At 45.6% G+C, this 15,280-nt stretch overlaps 1 protein-coding gene across 2 annotated transcripts in view; it reads right to left on the bottom strand.

Moving 5' to 3' along the window:
- LOC147880641 (valine--tRNA ligase, mitochondrial 1-like) overlaps nt 1-15,280 on the bottom strand; it is a 67,160-nt gene that overhangs the window by 20,025 nt on the left and 31,855 nt on the right. For both annotated transcript variants that reach the window (XM_087370436.1, XM_087370437.1), the window contains exons 13-14: nt 3,069-3,371; nt 2,770-2,940 (exon numbers count right to left, since the gene is read on the bottom strand). In XM_087370436.1, coding sequence (XP_087226562.1) covers nt 2,770-2,940; nt 3,069-3,371 — 474 coding nt within the window. The remainder of the gene's footprint in view (nt 1-2,769; nt 2,941-3,068; nt 3,372-15,280) is intronic.

Below are 15,280 nucleotides of genomic sequence, written 5' to 3'. Positions count from 1 at the left end.
GCAAGAGCAAGCTCAAGGTGGAAATACATCATGCAATGCATGACCATAAACACCCTAAACAGGCCAATATATTGCTCCTCCGAGCTAACTGGAAAAAATCCAAGGTTGAGGCTGAAAGTGACACCTCAACCCCACTGTCGTCTCCAAAAAGGAGCAAAATAGCCCTCCTGGCAGAAGCTGCTCAGGCAGACCCCTGCATGCTCATCCTAGCGTGTGTACAGTATCTGTCCAAATACTGGCCAAAGTGTGAGAAGGGTGGACCTGGGTTCCATCCAAAGCATCTGTGTATCCTTGACCTCAGTACCAATTGCCATTCAAATGAAGGCACAGCTCCTGGCTACATGGGTAGAGCATGTGAGTCAACCTAGCAGCCACCATAATATTGCTCCTATACAACAATGAACGGATAAGACTACTTTCCCTTGAATCCACTCTCAACATCCAACAAAGCAGAGCCTTCTTAACATGAATCGGGTTCCTGAAGGGTCAAGCATGAACAAGACTCTTGTAAGCTGGGATGTGCATGGCTTCCACAATTGAATTAGACATTAGCTGCAGAGACTGTTTCTCCACTGAGAAAGAGATCTGATTGGCAGAGCAAGAGGCATCTCAATGCTTTAAAAGTAGATACTTTCAACAACTAAGACACATAGGAGCAGTACTCTCTATTCCCCACCACGGTGGCCTCCATCTCATCCCGTACAGTCTACAACAATGGCAGGGTCTACATCTCCATAGGGACGACCTTAGCTCCTACTTTCTTTAATCAAGGAGCATAACCCCCCCCCCCAAAAAAAAAAAGAGAGACATAGCAAATGGGTAGGGCTAGAGTGGAAGATATGGCCAAAATGATTACATTCTTACATGTCATTAGAGCCTTGATCTTCAAGAGTCTTCTGCTTATAGGGAAAGAGTGATGATGTGGACTGGTTCCTGGATTCGAGTTTTAGCAGGCACATAGTTCTCTGCCACTACTCTAACAACTTCGAGTATTTCTAGTCCTCTTTTGAAGGTTGAGGCCCGTGGAAAACAACTCAGATCATGTAGCATGGCCACAGCATGACCTTCTAAGGTAACTCTTGTCTAAGGACTCCAGATTGTAATATGTAGGCGAGGATTCTTTAAAATGAGAAGGTTTGATCCCCACAAATAAGAAGAGAGTATTCAAGGAAAGTGCCTAAAATGACCTAACCACAAACTACAACTGTCATGGTGGTCAAGTCCTGCAATCGGTACCTAACCACAAACTACAAATGTCATGGTGGTCAAGTACTGCAATTGGTACCTTTATAGGGTAGGAGAGCTTTGTTTATAGGAAACATTTTACAAAAGCATTGGCTATTCACATGATAAACCAACCTAAAGACTTTAGAAAATTCCAAAGCATTCATAGAGAAGCACACCAGATGCAGGATACTAAATATTAGAACAAACCACAAGGCAAATAATAGTTTGACCAGAGATGCGCTTGAGCATGCTGCATCTGATATGAGAGCAACTGCTGAGTAGTTCAACCACCAGAAAGACACTTAGGTAGCTGGGAAGAAGCTCTAGCGAAGGCAACCGCAACACAAGTCTCGTTCCCTCTTTTTAAAAATGCAGATCAAAGCTTTCAAGAGACTTTCATATGGTCAAATTGTTAATTAAGCTCCATTTCAAAAGCAAAGTATGCTTGATACTTGGAAACGCTAAACACTGCAACCAACAAAATAATCAGAAATATTACCTTTAGTGAAGATAATGGTATAGAGATGCAATCAGAAGTGACAAGCCCAATTACTTCTGGTTGTCAAAGGGTCACCACAGTTCATATGCACGAAGAAACCAGAATAGGCCAAAGGAAATCAATTTGCCATGACATCTATAGATCAAAACACAAAAGAAGATGGTGTTGAATGCAGACTGTTAAGTCCTTCAGATGGCATCAAGTCAATAACCCAAGCAGCTGGAGGATACCTTTCAGGAATCATTTGCAACCAATTGTCTTGGACACCCTAAATAAGTTTGGAATGCAAGCACAGAAGGAGTGTGAGACTTGGTTTTTCTAATTCCAGATTTCCATGGAGTAGTAGAAAAGGACCCTCAAGTGCACCTTTTGTGCTATAACAACAATTGTTGAGGATGTACTCATGATGGCATACTTCGCCTCAGCATTTAAAGATCAGGCCCCAACTTGGCAGTGCATATTGACATGGGATGCAGATGAGATCTTGAAAGGTTTAAGGCTAGAATCATTGCCAAAAGATTTACACAGATGTGAATTCACTACCTTGACACCATACTCAAGTGGCCAAACTGATGTCAATACTCATTGTATTTGCCATATGGCTTAGGAAGAAATGATTTTCACTACATAGTATCTTGAAATACTGTTAACTGAGGAAGTCAACGCACATTAGGGAACAAAAAGACAATGCATGTAACTTGCAAGGGCTTGTACAATGCATCAGAGCAGCAGTACACCTCATAACTGAGAGAAGGGCAATACCTTGGGAAAAACAGCAGGAACTTCCACATACAGTTAGATATTGAGCTATTCATAACTGACAGACAATATTGAATAGACATATACTCCCAAAGCAGATTCAGAAAATTCTTTACAAATCCTGAGAGAGCAACAACCTACCACTTCCAGCCACAAGTAGATACCATCAATGTACACCATTTACAAGAAACAGACAGTGAAAACAGCGTTTGTGCAATGAAATGAAAACTTTAACAAGCATTTTATAAATACTTGTACATTAAAGATTGCACTCAAAGGCTTGCCTTCATTTTCAGAGCATCTATGACTGCTACTCGAGCATCGAATCTTCGCATCCCCTTAAACAGTTCTCCTCCAGCACTATTTATTTTCCCATCATCTGTGAATATATTGATGAAGTCCAGCTTATGCCTCTTTCCCACAGCAAAGTCATTCGTGTCATGAGCAGGAGTTATCTGTGAATATCAAAACAAGTATGCAGATAATTATTATAATATTTGTGAGGTGAACATTTTCCATAACAGAGACAAATGAAACATGTATAAGAAACTTAGTTGCAAAAACTATGCACAGTAAGTCTTACCTTCACAGCACCGGTACCAAACGATGGATCAACAAGGACTGCATCACAAATTATGGGGATCCTCCTTCCATTGAATGGATGTATGACAAATTTCCCATGCAAATGTTTGTATCTGCTATCTTCAGGATGAACTGCGACAGCAGTATCACCAAGCATCGTTTCTGGTCTTGTTGTTGCCACAACTATCTCTCCAGTACCATCTTCTAAAGGATAAGCAAAGGATGTAAGCGTTCCAAATTCAACAGGGTTCTCATAACCAGGCACTTTCAAAAGTGTCTTGCCATTTATATCGATATAATCCACCTGAGAAGAAAGCCAGATATTCCTATTTGTTAACATTGTGCAAGCACTGACATTGTGATAACAAAAAATGCTATATCATTCTCAATTATGATCTCGCATACCCCAACGCATCCGAAAAATGATATCAATACCAGGGCATGACACCAATAAAGTTCAACAACACAACTCTTCAAAAGAGAAGGTTTCATGGACATATCCAAGAATTATCACACTGGACAGCGATAGCCACCCAAACCATCATAACATTGACAGCTAAGCTAGGCACATCACTAAACCTACACCGAAGAAGAGGGAACTTGCGATTACAGCACCAGAAAATCTCAATATATGACAAGTAAACAGTAGAATCTATCTGCCGAACACACAGACAATTATAAATAGATTGCTTGAGTGACATCGGGAAATAGTGAATCTTGGAAAAGGTAGAATCTCCAAAAAAATTATGATTTCGGCCTTTCCATAGAGTCCATAGTCCCCAATATCAAACCCAATCAAATTCAAGCCTTTGTGGATGTATCCAGAAAAGCCAGAACTGCTTGCCAAAACAAGCATTAGACAATTGAGCTCAGAGACGCTGCTGCAGAAAAGGGAGAAAATCACAAGTGACAAGGCTTTGCCACACACCCACACACATATCTACATCTATATGTGTGTCTGAATGTACATATATGTTTGTGTGTAACCTTACCCAAAAAAAGAAAAAAACGTGTTTGTGACCACTCGTGCTTTTGGGCACGGGCATCCCACTCCATGGGACTTCATTTTGGGTTATACTGATGGTACGGTTAAAGGCTGTCCTTTTGTTTCTAAAATGTTCTTGGCCTGGAAGGAGACTCTCTCTCTCTCTCTCTCTCTCTCTCTCTCTCTCTCTCTCTCCCCCGCTCAGCCCGCTCAGCCTCACCTCTCCACCGCTCAGCCTTCCCGCCACTTAGCCTCCCCGCCTGCTCTCTCTCTGCCGCTGCCTGCTAGCCTCTCCACCCACTAGCCGCTAGCCTAGCCTCTCCATCCGCTAGCCCCCTCCGCCTACTAGCCCCTCCACCGCCGCCTGCTTATAGCTCGCCGTACAGGGGGGTTTTCATCAGCTAACCCAGCCTCAGGCTGAGCTGAGCCCCTGGCTCAGTCTGAGGTGTTAGCTCAAATAAAGGGGTTGCTGATTGCGCAGGTCTTTTTTAATATGGAGTTCCCGAAAACGAAGCTTTTCCCATCGACTCCAGCCACCAAGAAGCCATCCTACACCACCATGGCATCGACGCCTTCCCCCTATGCTCTGACTTATCACAGATTTCAAAGTAAGCTTGATCCACACGAACAGATTTACTTCCTACAGCAAGAACTCAGAGATGCAAAGCTCCGCATTGCTTCTTTGGAGAAGATAGTTTCAGAAATGAAGAATGAAGGGAGGCGAGAGGTAATACAAGAAGTCCTACAGTAATGCAACACCGCGACTCCAACACCACAGCTCGTAGTCAAGATCCAAGAAATGGTCAACACTCAGCTCAAATCCATGCCACAGGAAATTACAGCAGCAATACACAACAAGATCGACAAATGTGATCTCTATACTGAGGTAAGAGAGCAGCAAAACATAGTAAGTAACAAGAAGATTTTACCCATTGGAGGATTGCAAGACAGCTGTGTTAGCTGTTTTGGAATGGAAGAGGAAGAGGAACACATTGATGAGAGCAAGATCAACTCAAGAAGGCAGTACCACAAGTCGATTGGGATGAGAATGACATAAGCTTCATCACTCGAAAGGGTAACCAGGCACAGATTTACTTCAAAAAAAAAAGCTCAAGGGTCAAGATCCTTAAACAATCCAACAAGCTGAAAGGTACTAAGATTTGGATAAAACTCAAACAACGGGCAAATGAACTCATCAAAGTGAAAGAAGCAAGGAAGGAAGGTAGGTCTACCGAGATGGGCAAGCACTGATAAAAGATTTCAAACCTAAACCCAAAGACTCTCAGTCTTAAACTGATGTTATTCAGATCACTCTTACATAACACCTAAATGTAGTTATGGTATGCTATTATAATAATCTAGGGCTGAGTTGTGACTGATGTAGTTTTGTGGTGTATGTATTTTGTCCCATAGACCCGCGAGGTCTTCCCAGGACGCCAATATATCTTTCTTTCTTTTCTTTCTTTCTTTCTAGATGGGAATTCCTAGCGCGTTGAGAACTTACACTGGTCAAAGGCATTTGATCAACCCCTTGCTTTGCAAGAACCCAGGGGCTCGTATTTTAATTCATCCAAAAGAATTACACTTGTGGTGATGTACATCATGATGACGATACTCTCTCTCTCTCTCTCTCTCTCTCTCTCTTCCGCGACGGATTCGGCCCCCTCCCACACATGCTGCAGTTCCCGGATCAGCGATGCCTAGCCGCTTTCTTACATGAGATGACTCGCCACCGAGATACCTCTCTCCGAGCACGGCGACACGAGCAGCACACACAGCGTGAGGACACCCAGCGGCCCATCACTGATTTCTTCCAGTCACAGGATACCTCTCCTCAGTCTAGCCAACGACGCGGACGTGAGCGAGAGCCAGAGCCACGACAGCTGCGCCAGCGGACAGACTCACACATCCGGGTCCACGACATCTCGTCTTTGCTCTCTGCCTACCCCACTGGGGTTACCGTTGCCCTCATCCACAGGGCCACCACCCGCCCCCGACGACCGAGCTCGACTAGGCCGCGTGACGTCAGAGGCCAATCATCTATCGCAGGGTTTTTTCCGGCCTCCCATTTGACGGCCCCTCTATGATTGGTCTCTGACGATCACCACCTGCACATATATATTGTATCTCCCCCCTCTGCCCCATTTTTGGTGCCCCCCCCTTCTTTTTTGTATCATCTGGAGGTAGACACATATTTTTTGTATCAGGACTAGGCACACCGTCCTTCATAACCTCTTTTTTGTAGAAACGGTTGGCTGGCCCGTTTTGAGACCGCCACCGTTATGCTCATTGTATCAGTTATCTTTAGTCTCATAGACCTTCACGGTCTCCCGAAGACTTTAATAAACTTTCTCTCTCTCTCTCTCTCTCTCTCTCGTACAAGTCGTGACATAGTCTTTTATACGAACACACATTAGAGTCCAGAGCGCCCACTACCAGTAGTCAGCGGGTATACATGGGAGTCTGCTTACAAAGATGAGACAAGGGACACGGGGGGGGTTACGAGGATCGAGAGGAGTAGCAATTCTTTACAAGCCCACTCTTTTGGGGACTATCTCAATAGAGCAGAGAGATACACACTCCAGATTTCTCTCGATCCAGATACAACACACAAACAGCCGGGATTTGTTCGTTGCGATATGCTATTTCCCTCCCGAGACCTCACACTTTGCTTGAGATGTCCGAGAGGAGACGGAGACATCACCATACGCAGCTCTATACCAAGACATTGTCGACCTCTTGAGCCGCGAGGTAGTCCTCATGGTTGGGGACTTCAACGCGAAGACAAGGACTCGTCAGGTGCCACTTCTTGACTTCAAGGACGATTCCATTTTACTGCCACACATTGATCTTGACTATGCACATATGATGCGAGTTTCAGCTGATAGACAAGCTCTGATCACATCTTACGGGCAGGCCTTGTTAGATCTAGGCACGATGCATGATCTTATTATTTATAATGGTCTTGATAGATGACCCTCCTCAGGTGGTTTTACCTGCTTTCCACATGGAGGGGGCTCTAGCGTTGTTGACTACATCATGGGATCCCTTGCCTTCACCTCTCGTATCACTGATTTTAATGTTGCACCCTGTCCTCCCGAGGCTGATCACACATACACCCCATCTCACGGTACCTCCCACATCACAGATTACTCACACCCCTTATCATGACATACATTTCAACCACAGCCTCTCACCTATATATTCATCTCGCCTTTGCATACTTCTCATATATATTGATTTTATACCCTTACTAGAGGACCGTGCTACTCTGGTCACCCGCTCACTGCACAAGGCTGCCCTTCAGGCTTTCCCCCACACTACTCACTCCACTCGTCCCCCACCACCTAGGACTGCCCTTGTAATAGCTAGTACGATGATGAGTGCAAGGCTTTACGCCGTCAACTTAGATTCGAAACCAAAAACCAGCTCCCGAACGAACCAGAGACGCTACGTGAGTATCGTTGATTCGTACGTAGGAAAAAGCTGGATTTCGTCCGTCGAAACAAGGAAGAATTACTGAATATTCTGTTTAGTAACAACTCTAAGGACTTTTGCAGAGATTTCTAGAGGGCCGGTCATCTTCACCACTCCCTGACACTCCAGTCTGGGATAATTATGCACGTACACTCTATGATATCCCAAATCATCCAGCTCCTGATCTCTCACTCATACCTCGCCCCACATCCTGCACACTTTTCACTAGGGGGGGTGTGAAGGATGCTGTGATGAAACTCCATAATGGCCGATGAGGACCTATGCAGTGAATTCATTGCATGTGGGATTAATCCCCTAGCACCGATCTTAGCAAAGCTCTTTAATGAAGCGGTTTGTTTGGGGTTTCCACGCACCTGAACTATGAGCACTATCTCACCCATCCACAAGGCAAGGGATCCCATGAGCCCGGAGAACTACAGGACCATTATGATCAGACATGTCATGTCCAAGATTTATGCATCGGTACTTGATTCTAAGGTCAATCGATTCGCAGAGTGCACGGGACTTAGAGCAATCGGACAGGCTGGATTCCAACGTGATCATGGGACCATGGATCACATTCTCACACTCAGGTGTATCATCAAGGAGGCAAGGGCACGAAAACAGAGGGTATATTATTGCTTTGTGGATTTTCGCAAAGCCTTTGACACGGTTCCGAGAGCCCGCCTCCTCTGACGCCTACAAGATTTGGGGTATGACCAGGAGATCATCTGGGCTGTCATGGCACTTTTTATGAGAGAGTCTCTGGCAGAGTCTGAGCAGGGTCAGGGTGGACAGAGAAGATAATGAGCACTATTGGGGTTAAAAAAGGGTGTCCTTTATCACCCACCTTGTTTGGCCTCTACATTGACAAGCTTGAGATAGTTATGCAGACACTGATGGGGGGATGGATGCTCTCTAGTTGGCACGCTGATCCGGATATTGCTATATGCAGATGATGTGGCACTTTTGTCTTCATCAGGAAAGGGCCTCTAGAGACAACAGTCCTTTTGTGAGTCCCATGATTTGAAGGTCAACCTTGGTAAAACCAAGGTCATGATCTTCAATGCATCTCGAGCCGTTATCCGCCAGGATCAGTTCACGTTTGACGGGTCACCTGTTGAGATTGTTTCGTCATATACATACCTTGGTGTTATCTTCTCTGGACCTATCTTCACCATGAGACCCGCGATGCAGGCCCGCCTGAGTAGGGGATACGCTTCATTGGCCAGATTAGAGAGACAGTGCTTCCACGAGGATCTTTTACAGCAACACACCTTCCGGACTTGGTTGGGACCGAGCGAGCTTCCAGTGAAGCTCAGCTTCTACAAGGATCATTGTTTACACATCACAGAGGAGGGTTTCATTGATCCACCGGGATATACGCAAATCCACATACCCCACTCACTGAGGATTTCTACACGGCAATTTCGGGTCTCTTCACATAGACTGCGCATTGAGAGTGCAAGGACACAAGCTCAGTTTACTATGAGATCCGAGGACACTTCTATTGCCCCTTCAGAGACAGTTCTAGGGTGTTCTCTCGGTTTCTCTCTTATCCAGACCAGAGATGCTTGGCGGCTTTCATCCATGAGGCAATCAAGCATCGCAAGCGTCTACTTCGATCACGGAGACGGGATCAGACCTCCTCCTTGGTAGACCCTTCTCAAAGCTCGATCACGGAGTTCTTCCAGCCAGAGCAAGTGGACCCCCACACTACGAGGTCCTAACATGACCGGGATCCAGCGCCAACGACATGACGGATCAGACAGCGGATTGACGCACAGATTGCACTTGGGGATATCTCCTCTCTGGAGTTCTTCCAGCCAAAGCAAGTGGACCCCCACACTACGAGGTCCTAACATGACCGGGATCTAGAGCCAACGACACGATGGATCAGACAGCAGATTGACGCACAGATTACACTTGGGGATATCTCCTCTCTGTTTAGAGTAGGCGCTCGACCGACATGGGTCACTGTAGCCCTTGTTAGACGTAGAGCTATGATCAGTAGACGACACATGACCACGCCCTTGAGCAACCGACAGCACTCTATCACCGACTTCATGCTCCCGCCGTCTCATCCACCGATGATGATGATGATGATGATGATACCGATGTGTGGTCGATCTGATGTAAGGCCAACTATATATATGTGTGTATGTTTTATCTAGGCTACAATATAGCTACTCTCTAAATAAATGGAGCTGCTTTTGCACTCCTTGGGAGCTGCCCTACGCCCTCCCTAAGCTGATGTACTAGATGGCTTTCATGTTGTCCCATGGACCTCTTGGTCTCCCGTGGATGTTAATAGACTTTCTTTCTTTCTTCTTTCTCTCTCTCTCTTATTCCCTTCCACAAAAGGAAGGAGACACTTGTATTGTTGTGCTTATGGGTCCCATGGGTCGGTTTCTCGGCCCCCGGAGGACGATAATGCATTCTTCTTCTTCTTCTTCTTCTTCTCTCTCTCTCTCTCTCTCTCTCTCTCTCTCTCTCTCTCTCTCTCTCTCTCGCGGGCTGCTATGCATCGAGAGCTGTTCACTTTTGATGGGCCGCCGGTTGAGATTGTCTCGTCATACACATACTTGGGGGTTCTCTTCTCCGGACCTATTTTCACTATGAGACCGGCAATGCAGGCTCGCTTGAGTAGAGGGTATGCCTCATTGGCCAGATTAGAGAGGCAATGCTCCCGCTCACACTTTCAAGACCTCGGACCAAGGGCTTACTTTTTAACTCACTGGTCCGCCCAGCAGGAATGTATGGCAGCCCTTGCTGGGGGCCGGATCTTGTCATCCTGCTTCAACATGTATCCACTTGCTTGGTACTATTTCTTTTTTCTTTTCAATAGTATGCTTATTAAGAAATGAAATGTTTTCCTTCTGTTCAGTTACGGACAATGGGGACTAGGTCTAGCATTTGAGGGTGGACCCCCTTGCTTGGGGTTATGGGCATTAGTGACCCACAAGAGTGATGGCCTCTCTTTGAGAGGGACATCTAGAAACCACACCCCACCTGAGTACCCAAACATGGGACCAATCAAATGCACAGATTGCATACCGACCTAGGAACCATTCAAGAGAATGTTCCCTGAGCTTTGGGTGTGGGCCTGGCAGCATGCCAAGAGTAATGGAGATACAAGATAAGACGACAAACAAATGAGCTCAGTATGGCTCAATTATGACCTTAGAGTACGTCAATAGATAGTCTAAGCTGTTAGGAACCCGTGTGTGCGATCAGAATTAAATTCTGACAACTTTGAAATTTTAGGGTTTTTGGGAGTGACGTGGCAGCTGACACGTGGCAGACTGCCACATGGAATCTGAGCTGGCAGGTCAGTCCACCTGTCCCACACATGTGGCAGCATGCATGGCAAGTGGCAGGGCATGCAGGCCAAGTGTTTGGCCCCAAATCTGGTAGATTTGGGGCAGGTTGTGGGCTGTCCTCTTTGGGACTGCAGCCCACCAAAAATCTGGGACAAGTGTCCACCTTCCACTCTAGGCCTAGGGGGGGGGCTGAGCCTATAAAAGAAGGCCTCTCCCCTTCATTCCACACATGAAAATTTCGTCACTTTTCTTCTCCCTCCTTTTAGATGATGCAGCAGAACCTCTCCAGCTCCTTGGGTGCAGCCAGCTTCTCCCCAGGCCATTCTCTCACCTCAGCAGCACTTTCTCTCTCTACAACAGCACATTCTCTCTCTACAGTTCCAGCCCCTCCTCTCCAAAAATCTGCCCCCTCTCAGCTCTTCTGGAACAGCAGCAGCATCCTCTCTCCTTCACCTAGCCTGGAGCAGCCACAGCCCCTTTCTCTCTCCTGCTGCAGTCTCTCTCTCTCTACTGCAGAATTTCTCTCTCTACTGTTCCAGCCCATTTCCCTTGCAGAAATCTGCCTTTCTGTGCACCTCTGGAACAGCAGCAGCTCCTCTCTTACATCTCCTCCCTTGGGATCAGCATAGGCACTCTCTCTCTACAGCTATCACTCCATAAAAGCTTTCTCTCTCTAGCCTACAGGCTGTTTTTCTAAGCTGTTCTCATTCCAGCCCCATTTCCACACTCTCCTCACCCAAGGTAGCTTCAGAGGCATCAAGGACTTCATCTACAAAAGGGCCAAGTCACGAAGGGAGCCTGTATTGTCAAGTTTATCTCATTTACAGCACTATTTCATGTTGTTTCTACTATCTTTCTAGAAACTAGTGTTTGTCTCTAATGTTGGATGTAAGTGGTGATTGTTGCAGGCTTCTTCCTTGTGGATTGGGCAAGCCAAGAGCTGAAACCTGAGCTTGGAGTCCTCCTCTTTGTTGTCTACCTTGTACATATGCTCTTGAGTCTTGTATCTAGGTCCTAGGTTTTCAATGAGTTCATCAGTTTGGAAGGTGCATTGCACCTTGGTCTTGTATCTCCATTTTCAAGAATAAAGTGAGCCTGGATAAGGGGGGGGCCCCGTCTTGGCCCCTCAATCATATTGCATTCTCCAATGATGTCACTTTGTGTTTAAGCTGTATAAGTCTTAATTCCAGCTTAATTGCAAACTCTTAAGTTCAAGTATATGTGTTTGGCAACTCGCAATCATCTCATTCAAATGCCTCTGCAAAATCCGTTGTTTGAATTGATAGAAAGCACCGAGTAGTTTACATTGGTATCAGAGCTTAGGCAGTGGTCCTGTACTCTGTGCTTTCTCTTGTTGAGTCTCTGCTTCATTGAGTTATCTTGTCATCATGGCAGCCAATGGACCTGACCCTCCTCCTAACCTGCATGAGTTGAGTGCTCTCTTGGCAAACATTGCTCAACAGGTTCAAGTGCTGGAAAGCAACCAAGCAGGAACTCATGACATAGGGCCCCAATCCCAAGGAAGAGGCCGTGCGGACAACACCAACTCCAACAAGGAGGGAAGATCATCCTCTTCTTTCCCTCCTCGAGGTAGACGGCGTCATCGGAGTCCATCTCCTTTGAGACGTCCACGGAGACGAAGGTATGCAAAGCATAAGGTACCTCTTGGAGATAAGCTCTTCAAGTTTACCAAGTACAAGGGAGAGGACAAGCCCGAGGTCTTGCTGGCATGGATCCGAGACCTCGAGTATTTCTTTGAGGGGGACGAGTACGAAGACAAGGCGAAGATCCGGTTTGCCGTCCTGCACATGCAAGACCGTGCTTCACTCTGGTGGGCAGCTATGGTCAACACTGGACAGCAAGCCCACACCTGGAAGCACTTCAAGAAGAACTTGATGAGGCACTTCCTGCCTAAGGAGTTTAAGAGAGATACAATGGTGCAGTGGGACATCCTCCGCCAACGCCAAGAAGAGAAAGTCAGTGAGTATGTTGATCGTTTTTGGGATACTTTGTTAAAAGTTCAAGCATTCAGTAGGAAGGATAAAAAAGAGCAGCAAAGGAAGTTCTTTGCTGGCCTACGGTATATCGTTCAGCATGAGGTGGACATTGCCACTCCTACTTCTCTCGAAGACACCATCAACATCGCCTTGAAGGTGGAGAAGAAACAATCTTTCTCCAACAAGCGGAATGGCAGCAACAACAAGCGGAAGTCCCAGGGAACCTCTTCCAAGGAACAAAAGGGTAAGGAGACAGCAAAGGACGCACCAAAAGAGCAAAAGTCAGCCAGCCAGCATCCTTCGAAGAAAGCAGCCCGCACTTTCAGCTCATTGTCTCCACAACAGAAGCAAAAGTATTACTCCGAAGGGCGGTGTTTCAAGTGTGGCGATCGAGGCCACAACTTCTACGAATGCCCTCAAGCTGCCAAAAACAACAGCAACAAAGAAGCAGCCCTCAAAAAGCCGGTTTTGGTAGTCAACAAGGTGGAAGCACCTCCGGAAAAGGGAGCTGTAAACGACACCCATAGTTTGTTGAAAACATGGGGTCAGGTAAAGGATCAATCCGCTTTGTTTTTGTTCGATAGTGGAGCTACTCACAACTTTATTTCTCATGAGATGGCACAGAACTTGGGGATAGCCCCAGAGGATAAAGGAGAAGCCTTGGAAGCAACTGCAGCCTTCAAGAACCAAGAAGAGAAGGTGTACCCCATCATCGGCAAGCTTCGGATACACATCCAAGGATACTTGGATCATCTACCCTTCATGGTGGCACCACTTCAAGGATCAGATGTAATTCTCGGCATGCCCTGGCATAAGCAAGTCAACCCCCGAATCGATTATGTGAAGAATATTCTAACCCTCCAACATAAGGGTAGAGATGTGAGCATTACAACAGGAGTTTCAGGAAACACCATTCCTATGGTAAGTCATGCACGATCTCCCAATTTGCTTAAGAAAGGAGTATGTTCTTTTCTAGTGTTTGTACGCGATAAGCAACCAAGTGAAGAAAAGTCAGATCCTCTCACAAAAGAAAGATTAGATTTCCTTCAGGAATTCTCTAGTTGCTTCTCTCAGGAACTTCCTAGTCACCTCCCTCCTGAGAGACCAGAGGATCACAAAATTGACATAGTTCCAGGGTCTTCACCTCCAAATAGACCCCCATATAGAGTTAGTCAATCTCAACAAGATGAAATCTTCAAGCAAGTCCAAGAACTCTTGGACAAGGGATTGATCCAACCCAGTAGTTCTTCTTTTTGCTCTCCTGTCTTACTAGTCCAAAAGAAGGATAAAACCTTCAGGATGTGCATAGACTATAGAGCCTTAAACAAACAGACGGTTAAGAATCGTTTCCCAATTCCTCGTATAGACGATATCTTTGATCGTTTAGGAGGATTTGAAATTTTCAGCCGCATAGATCTTAAGAGTGGCTACCATCAGGTACGAGTTGTACCTGAGGACATTCATAAAACAGCCTTCCGAACCACATTTGGGCTGTATGAATATATGGTAATGCCACTTGGCCTTACTAATGCCCCAGCCACGTTCAATCGACTGATGGAACGGTTGTTCAGGAACTATAGACAGTTCACTACCGTCTTCTTTGATGACATCCTCATTTTCAGCAAGAATGAGGAAGAGCATAAGGAACATCTAAAGATTGTATTTCAAATCTTAGCTGAAAATGCTCTTCACATCAATGAGAAGAAAAGTGAGTTCTTTCTTCCTGAGATTCACTATCTTGGTCACATTATCTCACGAGAAGGTGTCCGTATGGACCCAGCCAAGATACAGACAATTGTAGAGTGGCCTGACTTGAAGAATGCCCATGAGATAAGGTCTTTTCTAGGCCTATGCTCATATTACCGAAGGTTTATTTGGCATTTTGCTGAACTTGCAGCCCCTCTACATGATCTCACTAAGAAAAATCTGAAGTTCAGATGGACCCAAAAAGAAAAGGACTCTTTTAATGCTCTAAAGCATGCCCTGACTACAGCTCCTGTACTTATCATTCCTGACTTAAGGAAACCATTCCTAGTAGCAGCTGATGCCAGTGGCGATTGCCTTGGGGCTTCTCTTACCCAGGATGGTCATGCTGTGGCCTTTGAAAGCCGACGACTAAGAGATGCTGAACTTCATTATGATATCTATGAAAAAGAACTCTTAGCTGTAATTCATGCTCTCAAACTTTGGAAACATTATCTTTTAGGGATAGATTTTCTTGTAAAAACTGATCATGAAAGTCTTAAATATTTTCTAACTCAACCTCTGATCAGAGAGAGACATATGAAATGGTCTACCTTTCTGCAATCATTTCATTTTCAGATACAATATACTCCTCAAAAAGAGAATGTAGTGGCTGATGCCCTTTCTCGTAGACCACGGCTTCACCATATTTCAGTTCCCTATCATGATGAGCTAACAGCCCTCAAAG

This window comes from Dipteris shenzhenensis, chromosome 32 (genome assembly GCF_047967505.1).
Source record: "Dipteris shenzhenensis isolate YYH24624 ecotype China chromosome 32, Dip_SZ_1.0, whole genome shotgun sequence".
Classification (NCBI taxonomy): domain Eukaryota; kingdom Viridiplantae; phylum Streptophyta; class Polypodiopsida; order Gleicheniales; family Dipteridaceae; genus Dipteris; species Dipteris shenzhenensis.
This window is presented reverse-complemented; position numbering and strand designations above follow the sequence as displayed.